At 32.3% G+C, this 15,437-nt stretch overlaps 1 protein-coding gene across 7 annotated transcripts in view; it reads right to left on the reverse strand.

Annotated features, from left to right (window-relative positions):
• The window catches only part of DYNC1I2 (dynein cytoplasmic 1 intermediate chain 2), a 54,093-nt gene that overhangs the window by 17,896 nt on the left and 20,760 nt on the right, over nucleotides 1-15,437 (reverse strand). For all 7 annotated transcript variants that reach the window (XM_055572239.1, XM_055572241.1, XM_055572234.1 and 4 more), the window contains 8 exons: nucleotides 13,721-13,836; nucleotides 3,289-3,384; nucleotides 2,900-3,062; nucleotides 2,695-2,794; nucleotides 2,076-2,201; nucleotides 1,046-1,192; nucleotides 585-698; nucleotides 159-292 (listed from right to left, as the gene is read on the reverse strand). In XM_055572239.1, the coding sequence (XP_055428214.1) occupies nucleotides 159-292; nucleotides 585-698; nucleotides 1,046-1,192; nucleotides 2,076-2,201; nucleotides 2,695-2,794; nucleotides 2,900-3,062; nucleotides 3,289-3,384; nucleotides 13,721-13,836 (996 nt within the window). The remainder of the gene's footprint in view (nucleotides 1-158; nucleotides 293-584; nucleotides 699-1,045; nucleotides 1,193-2,075; nucleotides 2,202-2,694; nucleotides 2,795-2,899; nucleotides 3,063-3,288; nucleotides 3,385-13,720; nucleotides 13,837-15,437) is intronic.

The following is a 15,437-nucleotide window of genomic DNA, read 5'->3' on the forward strand; positions in this document are numbered from 1 at the left end:
TTTTAAAAAGTATTTAATTTTACATATCTGAACTTAAATAACTTGTCACAAATAAGTGGCTCTAGGAGAGATTCCTACTTGAATTAAAAGGCAAATTGTTTTAATGAGATTATTCAAGGGAGAATTTTAAATAATTGCAAATTCCAGTTTAGATTTACCTGCCATGGCGACATGCTGTGTACACAGAACCTTCCTCACTTCCAACAACGAAGTTGTTGACATCTCCAACAGGGAAGGACATAGATGTCACAGCGACTGCCTTTGACTGTTTATGAACCAATTCCATGCTATCCTACACAGAAAAAATTGAGATTATTTTGTAAACTTACAATTTTAAGAACATTTTCTAGTCTTAGTTTGTAAACCTTCTTTTACTATACTGCTTACATAAATTTAATTGATTAAAAGCAGGTTTGAAAATGAAGTATATATATCACAGATTATATTTAATACACACTTAGATTTATAAACTGTTACTATAATACTATTATAAAACATTTATGAAAAATATATGGGTTTATATAGACTTTAAAAAAATACCAATATTTGCCTCAAAACTTCAGAGTTTTCCTAGTTTAACCTACCTGTGGATGGGAAAGCATGTCCAGACTCCACGAACAAATCTTTCCATCAGTAGAGATACTAATCAGATTGTGAGCATTCTGTGTTCCAACAACATTTACACAATATACAGGATGCTAAAGAAAGAAATATTAAAGAAAGTTCTCTGGAATTATTTTCACCAAAAAGATGAAATAATTTTTACTGTATCATCACAGGTATTCTGTTTCATATCCAAACAGTCTCACATCATAAGGGCATTTTTAATGTGAAGTTTGATCCTATTCTGTGGATTAACAATAGATTATCTTAGAAAAGAGATAAGTTTCTAATAAAATAGATTTCCAAAAATAAAAAAAAAGCCCTCATTCTTAGTTGCTAAATGATGAGGAATTCATACATCAAAGGAAACATATTTTGAGACTATTTTGACAGACACGACTAAGTATTTAATGATGAAGGAAATCTAATGGAAATAACTTACTGTGTGTGCTGCAGCTGACAGTGGAGTTCTTTGCACTGGAGTTCTTTTATTGCTACGGTTATCCCACAGCACAATTTGGCCTGAATATGTACCACCCACAACCAGATTTGGATGAAATTTTGCAAACGTCGCAGACATAACGGCTGACTGCAAATAAGTAAGATTTTTATATTTAAGGGTCAAATGAAAGAAATGTGACAAGTTTTAAGAACAAATCTATAACCAAAAACATTTTCCCTTTTATTGTAAGCTATCAGAGATTAAAACCACCAGTAAATAAATACACTTAAAAATGTCATTTTGTTTAAGAACATAAAGATACAGCTCTAGAATAGTTTTGCTTAAAAGTCGAATGTAATGACTGTTTACAGAAATATTTAAGCAATTTATCCAACAAAGCAAAAACTACAGCATTAAATCAAAAGATAAGTGGCTCTACTTTAGCCTTTGACAGAAATCTGACAACAGAGTATAATGCTAGTTTTGATTCAGTTAAGTGTTTTGCAGAATTATTATATTATTAAAAGATTATAACTTATGCAACCAGAAAGGCTTGCAAATTCTAACCTCCCACTAAATCCACTTTAAAAATCTGCATCTGTTTCCTACTTCAAACATATGTTTCTACTTAAAACTATCTAGTTCCAACTCCTCAGGCCATGTATAAGTAATTCAGTGGGCCAACCATCTAATTGTATATTCAGCAAGTAAGTTCCTGAGAAACTCCCTGCAGAAAAGACATTTTATAAAAGATTCCTTTTATACAATCAATCACAATAACAGAAAATCACAACAGCAAAGGACTTTAGGTGTGATTAAACGTAAGAGACATCAGAAAAGCTGGAAAACACAGATCATGTTGAATAGAGAAGTCTTCAGTTTTTTGTTAACATCTGTTTGCAAATATGGGGTGGTTTAGTAAATGCCAATCCAATGAAATCATTATGTTGACAAGAAAAGAAAAAAGGCACTGTCTAAATTCATTAGTGAATTCTTAAACTGGGAGAAGACTGCTAAAAGACTATCTTACCTGGCAGTGAAACACATACTCTGGAGTAGTTTTTTTGTATTTCATATTCCATACAAGGGCCACACCGTCAGGCTCATGAGGAGCATCTTCGTTGTTGTTATAGGAAGCCACCAGTAATTCTGGATACTGCTCGCAAGAATCAAGTGGGGAAAAAATGCTATGCATAATAACTGTTTTACATTCCTAGTTACTCAACTTTTTTTATTAAATTATTCTGAAAATGCAAATTCCTAACACTTCATCAAGAAATACATCTCTAGAGTTATGCTCTCTGCAACATCAGTAAAACTCTGAATTAGTAAGGTTATTTTAAAGGTTTTAATGTTAAAATATTTTATTAAAATGTGTTGCAATTCTATCCAAAGGATAGAATTAAAATAGGTAAGCAATTAAAATAAGTAAAACTAAGCTGTGGCATAAATAAAACCTTGAGTTTTAAATAGTGTTCCCAGTCCTTTCTTCCTAAGTACATAAGGCAACCATAACATTAGAGCCATCATCCATTGTTACAATATACATTGACTTAATTATACAAAGTTTCCATAATTAAAATACAACTACCTGCTTATTGTAATTCAAAAATGGGTAAACAGAAACCAATTTTGTTATTGTAATTTACCTGAGATGACCAATCCAAACAACTAACGACTCGATGCTTTGACCAACGTTCGTCAAAAAACTGTCGATTTAATGACAGTTTAGCACCTGCTTGAATCTCTCTACAGAAAAAAAACAAAAACAAAAAACCAACAACTGTGTTATAACTTCCCACTCTTAAAGTAATTAAACATTGCTGACACCATAATTTTAGCAACTATACTTACCCTTCTTTGTCTTCCAAATCTCTTCCACTGTAGTCAAAGAAGATGTTAATCTGCTCTGAAAGAGCTCTTTCTACAATTCTTGTGGAATGGTCAAAGAAACTTAAAAATTCCTCAGAGTGCAAGATTTGCTGCTTTTCTTCTTCAGTCAGCTCATGAGGAGGAGCTGTAAAACAAATGTTTTTCTAAAGTCTGATATATGCCACTCAAATCATGTCACCTCACTATCACAATTCGGATCAATGAAAGCGACTCATTTTTCAAGCAGATTCACCTCTTTGATTTAGAGCATTTTATTCTACTTTAGTGCATAAATAATAAAAAAACAGTCTTAACAGGAATCAATAAAATTTTTAAATTCTTTTTTTTTTAAGTTAAATTCTTTAAGGTACCTTTACTATCACTTTCTTCATCTTTCTTTAAAGTTTTCTCTTCCTCAGGTTCAATAGGTGGCTTAGGAGTCACCACGTCATCTTCTTCTTCTTCATCTGAATAAAAATAAAGCAGTAACACAAAAATTATTTTTATGACAATAACTGAAAGCTCTTGAGGTAATTATTTCAGAAAGTATCACAACTTTTTAGGTAAGCACAAGTGAACCACTCATAAGATAGAATGAGGAGAAATAATGAAAATTTTATCAATACAATTTTTTAAAAAGAATTAAGTGGAACTTCTTTATCCATACCTAACATGGTAAGTCAGCAACAGCCATATCAAATTCTGTAGCTACATAAACTGAAAAAAGATATATAAGCAACTAGGATGAGTTCCTCATGTAAATCTCTAAAAGCTTGCAAGCATTTATCATTCCAGACAGAACAACATGCAACTCCTACATAGTTTTATGTAGCATGCTGACACATTAATGCTGTAAAATGAAGAAAATCAAATGTCTAAAATAGCCTACAGAGTTGGCTGCTTACTTGTGATCTGAAACCATCAGTGTCTAATGGATCTTCATATGGCATAAAGACGGCTTACATTAACTCTCAGGTTGCTATTTGAGAGGCAGATTTTAAAGATAATAGCTACGAGACCACATTTTCTATTCTGTCATTTTAAATGCAAGTCTCATTATCTACTGTTATATGATGTGGCAATAAGCACTTAAAATAATGTTTTCTTAACTTGAATAAAAATACACATTGAGACAATAGACAATGTTTATAAGACTTGTAAAAATGACTAACTCTCCTCTTATACAACCAAACCAGGAAATAACTTTACTTATTTTAAAATGTTATAGAACATACAACTCTGCCTACCTTCTCTTTTGCTACATACGGAGATGGATTTTTATGAAGAAAATGCTTATTTTTATTGCCTAAACAGATGCGTCATTTGTCTATGAGGGAATGGCAGCAGGCATCTGTAGCAGAGTCCATCTCAAGTAATGAGAGCCTATTCAATAAGGGGACTTTACTTGTTATAGTCATTTTCCCGACCCATGTTCAAAATTATCTAAAACACACTAACATACGACATATACAAAAGAATGGTCAAGTATGGGAACCAGCTGCCAAGTCATGGTCCCAGCAGCCAGGCCAGCTGACTAGATAGCAACAACCAGATGGCACTGCTGGGATTGTGTCTTTCTGCTACAAGGTGGCAATGGGATGGCATAACATGCTTCCGCTTGACTGCTTCCAATCCTGTCTCTCCCCAATGGCGAGCCTGTGCAATTACCCACACTCCAGGAGGCCTACAGATAAGCCTTTACCCTGCAAACAAAATGCAGCTTGTAGGCCACACCAGCTGCCAAACCACACACATAGTGTTAGGTTTGGAAAGCTATGAAAATCTTTCTAACTCTATAGTATAAGCAATAAAAATATAACTGTACCTTTAGGAAAGAAAGCTTTAAATGACACTGTATAATGCACACAATGATACAACCTCCAACTTAATCAAAATGATAATGACATATGCCAATCCTACATTACTTGAAATTGAGCGATTTTTACGTTCTGACAAGTTTACAGAACTAGGATAAATGGCACGAATGATTTCAATATATGCTCATACTTTTGAACCAAATGGTGAAGGTTAAAATTTTTCCTTTCAAGGGCCTCAATCAGCCACAAAGGAAAACAGTAATCACTGTCTTTTCAGCCAGCCCAACCGCATTTGTCAGCCCTTTCTCCGTCAATGCAGCCAGAGCAATCAACCTGCCAAACATTCAGAATGGAAAAACAATCTGAAAATACAGGGTATAATGCACCTGCCAGTGAAAATGGCCATTTCAAGAAAAGCTAGTGATCTCAGTGACCCCGCTGAGGAGGCGGTGGTGCAAAGGGGAAAGAACACGCAAAAGAATTCTTAGTGATCGCCACTCTCTTGCACATTGACACTTCCTTACAAAGCATGCCAATTACAGCTTTTGTGCTACTTAAAAAAATGAAAGCTTTTTTGGGGGCAAAATAATCACACAGAGAAACAGAAAGACAGTACTCCCTTTTAGATGAATTCTCATATACAATGGATTATTAATCTGAGAACAGTGTATCTGGTAACAATTCTATACTGTACTGCTCAAACATTATGATGAAATTCTACCATCAAGTCACCTACCAGTATAATGTAATGAAAATAATTTAATTACACTTAAGCTGACTTTTAGAATAACAAGATATTTACTTCAATTAAAAATTAAGTCTGAAAATATGTATTTTTCCATTTTCTTCTAATACTATCAGTTATCAATTGTGTTGACTAGTAAGTTCACTGTATGTAAATCCTAAAACCAAAGACAGGGAATCTGAGTCACCCTGGACAGGTCATCCTGAAGCGTTGTGAATTATAAATTACAGCCTCCTATCCACTTCATATCTTCCTCCCTCAACTTTGTGGCATTATACGGCCTCTAAGTACCATTTCCAATGACAGGTGTCAAATTCCTGTCATAATGCATATGGTCAGTACTTTAGTGCTAAGTGACCTCATAATCTACACATTTAACAGAAAAGATCATGCTTACAGACACTCTTTTCCTTTTAAAATTTAAAATGTAGATTAAGTATGGTAGACAGTGATCTAACTCTGCCTACTTCATGGCATTTGTCATGCTTATTTGCCCATACAGTTTAGTTGTAGCTGAATGATGACTATAATCTATTTAAATACTTGTTTTCAGGATTTTATTTTAGAATGAATGTACTAACTCTTTCTATTAAAAACTGATTCAAATTAAAATTAAAAACTGATTCAAAAACTCAGATACTTAAGAATCAAGCTTCATTAAATGGCTAACACTAAGAAAAATACCAAGAACATTACAAAAATGATCTGCTTTTAAAATATTTTTATTATTAAGCTGATTATCTACACATACCAAATATTTGGCCAAAAAATGCCTAATATCAGTACCATTAGAGACTGTTCCTCTGAAACAAATACTCTTATTAGAAATGAATACAACTAGCTACCAAAAAAGTATTAACATGACCAAAAACATAATATTACAATTCTAAAGATTCTCTAAGCTAGTCCCTATTATATGATAAGCCATAATATATTTAAAACTGGAAAACACTACAACAGAGCAGGAAGACTGAAAAATGTGACTGCCATGTCACATCAATTTATTGATGAATATTCATTGCAGTATGCTAAGTAGTTAACTCCATGCTTTCTCTGACAGGGAATCTAAGATTATAAACTGAGCAATAAAGAATGCATAAAAGTAGCAGTTACTTTTAAAATGACAAACCTCTTGTCAATGAATGCTAAGATTAGGTTTAATGAACCATTGAATTTTTACTGAGTTAACATCAAAATTGTGATGTATTTTGGTTAGATGGAAAGAAAAGCGGTCTATAAATTAAGCTGCACCTAGAAATAACATGAAAGAATGAAATTCCAGTTGTTGGAATAATCTGTTACAATGGAGTAGGTTAATCAAAGTTAAATCATCTGTGAAATGGGTGGCTTTTGTTAAGCTGAAGGAAGAAGTCTTCAGAACAAGTTTTCTCATTTGTATGTCACACTGCGTTAAAGAGATATCTAAGAATAAGCCACAAAGCACACTTTGAATTATTTAAAAATATTGTAACATAACAAGGAATATGCAAGATCCTAGAAAATACTCACTAAAAACTGATACTCTAACCTATCACTTATCACAATTAATTCTTAGCATGAGGTCAAAATCTATATCATTTGTGCATTAATGCTATTTAGGAAACAGTTGTCTATAAGTTTAACTAGTTTCATCATACTGATGTATTCTAAGATAGTTTAATATCCTAATGAAGAATTCCTAATTTACAAAGTAGCGTAATTACTCACTACAAAGGAAACTGCCAATGAATTCCAAAAATCAGGAAAAATGTGTTGCACATAAAGACATAATTTATAAAAATTCTACTTATAAGTAACTTCACAAACAAAATGAGACTATTGGAAATACTTCAATCATAAGCTTAAAATTACATGTTAGATACAAATGATTTTCCTTTAATATTTTCAAAATAATCCTTTTTCTGGTTCACTATCCTTTTGAATCACTTCATTTTGATCCATTTGTCCATAATTTCATATTCTTTACTCTTTAAAAATCAATATTAAGAAAATATTAGGACAAAACTTTAGGAATGTATCAGTGGAATTCATTCCTTTTATTTTTTTAAACACCTAGAATCAAACGCAAGGTCACTTGTTTCTTAACAATTTAGATATTTAACAAGGGAAAATTTTAATCAGGAAATATTTTGAATACAGGTCTAATGCTAATTTGGGAGATAAATAAAAAGAGGGTAATACTTTAATTATACCATTTATTTTAACACAGAATTTTTCTCTCTACATTGTCTCATTTTATGTAAAATTCAAATTTTTATTTAGGCAGTACTGGCATCATTAACACAGATCCTGTTATCTGTGATCTCATACATATTACATTTTTCTGAGGCCACAATTTTAAATATGCTGAGTAAAGTCTTTCAATCATAGTTAAGAACAAATGCTTCAATTTTCAATTATTTTTATATTCTCACAGATTCTTTGAGAGTTAAAACTAACTTATTACATATGTTATTTATTCCAAAAAAAATTTTTTAATCCATTTTAGACAAGAATAATATTAACCAGAAGGCCTAACAATTTAGTCTACTTGGGAAGTATGGATTCCAGATGTTAAGATCATGTAATAAAAAATTAAGAGCTATTTACATATAACATTTTTCTATACATTATATATTCTAATCAACATGTACCTGAGGAAAAATATGATTACTAAGTCAATACCAAAAACCATTACGAAACAAGAAAGTAGAATGATATGAGAAACACAGCACTCCAATGGAAATCAAGAACCAGGTTCTGACTGTAGCCGGATATTCTTTTATATTGTGACCATAGGGTCATCAATGAACATTCTTGGGTCTCAGTTTCCTCAGGTGTAAACAAGCTGATTAAACTCTGGAATTTCCTCTTTAAAAATCTGTGTCTAAAAATTGCAACAACAACAAAAAATCCATGCTGATGATTTTCGGTGAATAAGAAAAGACAATGCCATTTTCAAGAGAGTTAAAAACTTCTAAAAGATAAGAGAAGAAAGTAACTTTTCCAGGCGTATATCTGTGGGTATTACACTCCTGCCATGAGAAGTTTTTTTTACCTGCCGGGAGCGAAATTGACTAAGGTCACATGTTCCTAGTCAATTTCATTCACAGTAGGTGCTTTAAGAGAGCAAAGCACCTCAGTTCAGAAACAGTACTATCAACTTACAGAGTAAACTTAAAAGCAAGAACATGTGCTTTTCAAAAGAATAGATTCAGCCATTTTTTAAAAAATGAAAAAGACAGCTAAGTCTAAGACCAAATTTTATCTTCAATTTGATAACTAACATTACTTCTGTACTAATTACACTGCCTACCCAAGTTCAATTTACTGTCTTTTACACTCAAACTGTGAATTTCAATTTTTTATCATGGTGAGTTTGGGAATTTATTCCATATTCTTAAATGCGAGCCAAGGAGGCTAAGTTTGAGAAGTTCTGTATTAAACCAATGGAAAAGCAGAGGTAGAGTTAAGCACAAAGTGTTCTCATTATAAAACTTTAAGTGTAGGGGTTTTTTACCCCTCTTTCTTAAACTCCCATAAATTGGGAAATGAAACAATGTAAGAGTCCTGGACATGAAAATAATGGTAATGATACAGACAGGAAATCTCATTTTTATAAACAGTTCTAAAGGCTAAGGACAGCCCCATGGTCTTACAGTTTGTCTCTCAGTCTCCTTCACTTATATGCCTCAGTAGTCGTGTAGTGTTAGTCACTTAATGACGTCCAACCCTTTGCGACCCCACCGACAGTAGCCTGCCTGGCTCTTCTGTCCATGGGATTCTCCAGGCAAGAATACCAGAGTGGGTTGCCATTTTCTTTTCCAGAGAATCTTCCCAACCCAGGGACCAAACCTGGGTCTCCTGCTTGGCAGGCAGATTCTTTTTCATCTAAGCTACAGAAGGCCTATATACCTCAACCTTAAACTAAAAAAAATAATCAAGTAGACAGCATACACGCAATACACTAGTAGAATCACTGAATTCTTGTTAGGTTGCAAATGAATAAACATGGATCTTTATAAAACTAATATCTAAGCCTAGTCCACAGAGAAAAATTTTAAAGAGAGTGGTACATAGGTGTACCCATTAGAAACTGGGCTCAGTTTATGTATCTTGCCACTTTTACCCTCTATTAGTGAAGATAAGAAAAATTCTATTTAACAACATGAAAGATCAAAGCTGTTTATTACTCTGAGCCAATCACTATAAAATATTATCTGATGCAAATTTACCAATAAATAAGTACAAATTTATGAATAAATAAATAAGCCATGCTATTTTTTAATAAAATGTTCTTCAAACTACAGGTCAAAGCCAACAATTTAGTCATGGCCAACAATGAAAAAAATGAAATACAGTAAGAGCAGAGAAAGTATTATTTCAAAAAACTTTTGTATCAGTTACAAGACTCCGCCCCCCCCACCCCCACCCCCAGCCCCCGCTATCCAAAAGTAGAGCAGTCCTTGAAAACTTTCTTAAGCTGAAATGGTGTAAACTGAAGAAGCGATTACTTTAGGACACATCTTGTTACCATGTGCACAGAGTAAATACTGCAGATGCTCAGAGACAGTTTAAAGCTATGGCAGCTTTCTGCTGAGATGCTGAGTGTAGTTTCCAGGGAAGGAGCTTGGGTTTGTCAAACTCCCTAAGTGGCATAAGTGAACTTTTGAAATTCGAAGGATATCTGTACACATCTGTATCTACATTTGTACTAGACTGTAATTAATATGAACTGAATTTCTTACCCCAGGTAACTATCATAAAACAATGAAACTGCTGCTTCAGTGACAGCGTAAGAGAGAAAGCATACGTTGGAATCAGCCAAACTTGGTTTAGAATCTTACCCTTCATAAGCTCTCTTTCAGCTTCAGCTTCCTCATAAGTAAACGGAATTGGTGTTTAACTCTCAAGGTTTTGATAAGAGGATTAGAGATAACGTAAAGTGCCTTACACTATACCTGATATGTAGTAAGCACTCTGCTGTTACAATTTTCAGTCACCAATTTAAACACGAGGTTTGAAGAACTGTAGCAAACAAGTAGCTAAGATAATATATGTGAGAGATGCTAATAGGTCCAATTTGCTCACAGCATTCACAGGGATACACAGAACACAGAGGAACAGCATATGTTTGTATCTAGGTCATCATGGAATTAAAGAAGGCTATAAGGGAGGATGTATGTTTCATTTATGGATCTAAGAGCAAATAATGATTACAACATGATATAGTCATTAAAATCAAGAACCGAGACTATACTTTCTCACCCAATTTCATCAATATTGTTACTGTAGTATTAACACTGGAAAATAATACTTTCCCAGCAGTTACTTCCCAAGAAAAGGTATTATTTACCGAGTTTGTACTCACTACACATCATGCACTCTCTAGACCAGGCATTATAACAATGAAGAAGAAACAGTTCCTATTGTGTTCTGGAAAACTTGGCAAAAAAGCTGAAGTACGATGGATGGTAAAAGCCTTGCCCTAAATAGAAGAACCTGCCTGCAATGCAGGAGGCATAAGAAACACAGGTTCAATCCCTGGGTCAGGAACATTCCCTGGAGGAAGGCATGGCAACCCACTCTAGTATGCTTGCCTGGAGAATTCCATGGACAGAAGAGCCTGGTGGGCTACAGTCCATGGAGTTGCAAAGAGTTGGACACAACCAAAGCGACTTAGCACTCACACAACTAATTTTCAAGTGAAAAAATACAGTTTATCTTGAACTTCTGGGTAATTAGCCTACTTTACAAATCACAATCTTTTAAATTTTCCCATTAATTTCAAAATAAAAATGGAAAAAAAGCATTTTTTTTACAAAACTGCCAGTCATATACTAGTAGCTATACATTCAAATTAGCTCAAAGACGTTATTACATGTTCACTTTAAAATTTATATGCATGTCAAGAATAAGCAACTATAAATGAAAAATTTCAGGTAGGATATACAACCATATGTGTGCTTGTATATGTATAAGTATATAATTTTTGAAAAAAATGTATCGTAGAAAACAGACTGGAAACAAAATATTAACAATGGGTACTACACAGTGGTATCATAGGCATATTTCCTATCCTGTCTTCTCTAAATTCTCTATGATATATTACAGTAATTAGAAAAAATTATTTTAAAAAATGGAAGTTTTCATTTAAACAATACATATAATTATAGGTGTGTTACAATAGGCATTACCTAAAATTGCTTCATAATTGCTTTATATTCTAAAACAATCTAAAATGCACTTCATAAATAAAACTAAATCTTCATATTATTATTATAAGGAAAAAAGCCTAATTTATTTTTTAAATGAGATACTGTACCCTCATTTTGACTATTTTGCTTACTTTCTATTTAACATATCTAGCATTTCTCATTTAACATATCTAATAATAGAGCTCCCAAAAGACAGACATTTCAGTACTTTGAACATATTAGTAAAATAATATTTTCTGGAAATTATAGAATCCTACAGTATTAGCTTTCTCCATACTGGTAGTTCAGCACTTTATCTTTCCTCTTTTCTTTTTTTAAAGTGGCTTATGTCTCAAACAAATCTATCATCAAGGACTTTTTTTCTGGTAAGATAAGGGATTTTGCACATGTGAAAGCTATTTTACCAATCGATGGAGCAGCAGGAATGAAAAAAATGTATCCATAGAAATGAATAGTCACATGGCCAAGTTCTAAAAAAAACTATTGGACAAAAACTTATTCCTATTTCCTCAAAATTTTTGAGTTTAACTGTACACACGATAATGTCAAGTCCTTTTGGGAACAAGAAGAAAATCAAAGGAAAAGTTTATGATATTTATTTCATGTCCATCCTTAGGGGGATGGACAGGAAAGGAGAGTTGTTAAAAGTACATGTGATTATCTACTATTAAGTTTAAAAAGTCTATAAAGAGTTATAATGGCTCATTTTCTTTTGAAGTATATATAAGTATGAAAATGTAAAGATTTTCATTGGTAATAAGCTAGGAATTTCAAGGATTCCCCCCATCCCCCAATCTTGCTTACTTGTATCTTGGAGTTTTCTGCAATGAATATTACTTTTGCTTCTCCTTAATGGAGAAATGTGGTAATTTAATTGAAATTTTAGAGATAAATTAACTTAAACATTTGATAAAGTGCTTATGCTTAATATTCTATAATTAAACAATAATAAATTTTTCTGGCTGAGGAGAAAAAAAAGTGTTCTTTATGTACAGACTGCTAAAAGGATTACAATAGGCCCACAATTCCAAAATATCACCAACTCTAAAATCCGTAATTCTTTTGGTGGTAAACCCTAACATGACCAGAAGTACAGGTATCTATAATAATCATTATTTATCTCACTCAGTTTGAATATTCATATCTTTTGCCGTTGAATATTTATGCCCAAGATGCTGCTGGAGTGTTTACATATGGTACATATAGTACTTAACTTCTTTGAAATGTAAAAAATTCTGAATCCCTATATATACATACACCTCCACAGGTTTCAGATAAGAAATTGTGAATCTGTATTAGGGATCTTAAGTAAACTTGTATATCAAACATAAATTTATTAGCTTCCCTTGGAAAAACAAGAACTATCATATTAAGTTTATGCTTAAATCATTAGCTATTCAGTGAGATATTTAAAATTAGTCCCCACTGTAAAAATGGTCCGCTCCTTTTAAGACACAAAGGACTCCACATTCAATATAATGTCTATGTATACTCCTTCTGTTTCACAGAGATTACAGGCTGCTATATAATCAACATAGTAGAGCCCTTAGATCATAAAATAGGAAGTTTATGAATTAGGTCTAGATTTGTTCATTAATACAGATAACTGGCAGTATATCAGAATATAATATGCACCAAAGAAAATAATTTACGTTATTTCATTTACTATTGGATATACTCTCATTTTGGGAAGAATTACGTTCATGACATAGAAATAGAACATTCTTAAGTTTATTTTTTGCTTCTAAAGCAGCACATAGCAACAACAAAATGAGAATGGAAATATTTGTATTTATGCCAACAAAATTAAAAACTTACATATAGCTTATACTTCCATATAGCTTATACTTCTATTAAATTCTACAAGAAAAAGTTTTCAAACTCTAAAGAGCAAATACATAAATATAGAAACCCAAAGTATTATTTTTATAATGTTCCTCTAAGAAAATATGCCAAACAACTAAGGAAAAAAAAAAAAAAAAAAAAGAATCCCCTTATTTAACATGGGGATTAATGACAATCATATTTAAGGACAGATACTCACCTTCTTTGGGTTGAGCCATAACTGGAGTCTGAGTTTCCTTTGTGTATGTGACAATTTCACGAGGAGGAAAGTCAACTTGTGTAATTTTAGCCATTCCAAGTTTAATAGGTCCTCGTCTGAATAAAGTGAACACAAATACTTTCAAACACTACAAATGATACACTTTAACTACATCAAACCATGTTTTTTGGGAAAGTAAGAATTAAATATCGTATATCCAACAGTGTAATTTAAACCCCTGTTTTATTCAAGAAAATTTAAATGAACAATTAATTGGCTTTATTTTAACAAAAGAATTAGAAGGTAGCAAGAACAAAAGAGATTTCTGAATCATTCAAGGTATTTATTTTTCACTTTAAAAAAGCAAATAATTTAGTTTCTTAGAACAAATGTGTGGGTAATAACAGAGGAAGAGGATGGGAATTTCAAAGTAGACTGCTGAATATGGTTGGTTATGAGAACTGTTTTTAGCAGGAATATGATTCTGGAATTTTTTGTTAAGAGTTAAATATATGGATCTCACTCATACCACATTTAGTCTCCCTTCACCATTAGAAGACATCAGCTTTAAGAGTGAGAAATAACTTTCTGTTGAAAACAACTTTTTCTACTTATATTTTGCAGAAATTGAGAAGCATACAGTCAATTTAGATTATAAAATAAAATATTTAAACTTTAAGTCTCTAATCTCTGTGTGATCAATACTGTCCTTGATTCACACATGGACAAACTATTGTGCACATTATTTTAGATCTAAACTAAAGCTATGTATCTTCTAAATATCATGAAATTACTCAAGTCACTCCTATCTTAAATAAGTGAAATACACTATTTTTTGACGAACAGAAGAGTGTTGTAGATAATGAAAATGTACCAAAAGAAAACTATATTTTATTCTATATCTCGGGGAATTTTTTCTTATTATAGAAGATGTCTAAATTCTAAACCAAATATAGCATGCTTTCAAACTCTCAAAATTCTCAATAATGAATCTGTCTTACAAGAATATAAAGCTGGATATTTGAAATATATATATATATTTGGTAATATAACTTTTTTCTTATATAAACATCCTTTTCAAAATCCTGTACAAAAAAGTTTAATAAAATTAGTACACTTAAAGAGTTAATTTTCTCTAAGGTCCCAAATGTGGGCCACAAGAAATTTTTCATGTGTTTTCTACCTTGGAAATATCTTAGAGGAAAAAAAGCATAGTCAAAGAATTAAATAGAAAAATTTAGTAAGATTTGAAGTGACTTAGCATTCTAAGAACAAAATCTGAAATAAATTTTATATTCTAATTTTCAAGATGTAAACCATATGAAAAATAAATTACTCATATCTGAAATATAATTTCAGATATTTATCATATCCGGAAAAAAGTACTTGAGTCAACATTAAGAACAAGTTACTAGCTGAGTACATATAGGGTTTAACAGATAAAAACCACAATACACAAACAAACAGAATAAGATTTAGGGATAGATTTGGGGAGATAATACCTTACTTATCCAAAGCCACTTTTACTGAGAACAAGCAAGCAGTTGAGGGTGGAGGAGCCTCAGGGTCAGCCAACAGAGAGGACTTCCAGCTAATGTACAAGAAGCCCATATACTTTTCTTACATGGCCTAATTCAAGGTTTATTTAAGGGCTTCCCAGGTAGCACTAGTGGTAAAGAACCCAACTGCCAGTGCAAGATACATAAGAGATGTGAGT

The sequence above is a fragment of the Bubalus kerabau genome, chromosome 3 (genome assembly GCF_029407905.1).
Source record: "Bubalus kerabau isolate K-KA32 ecotype Philippines breed swamp buffalo chromosome 3, PCC_UOA_SB_1v2, whole genome shotgun sequence".
Taxonomy (NCBI): domain Eukaryota; kingdom Metazoa; phylum Chordata; class Mammalia; order Artiodactyla; family Bovidae; genus Bubalus; species Bubalus kerabau.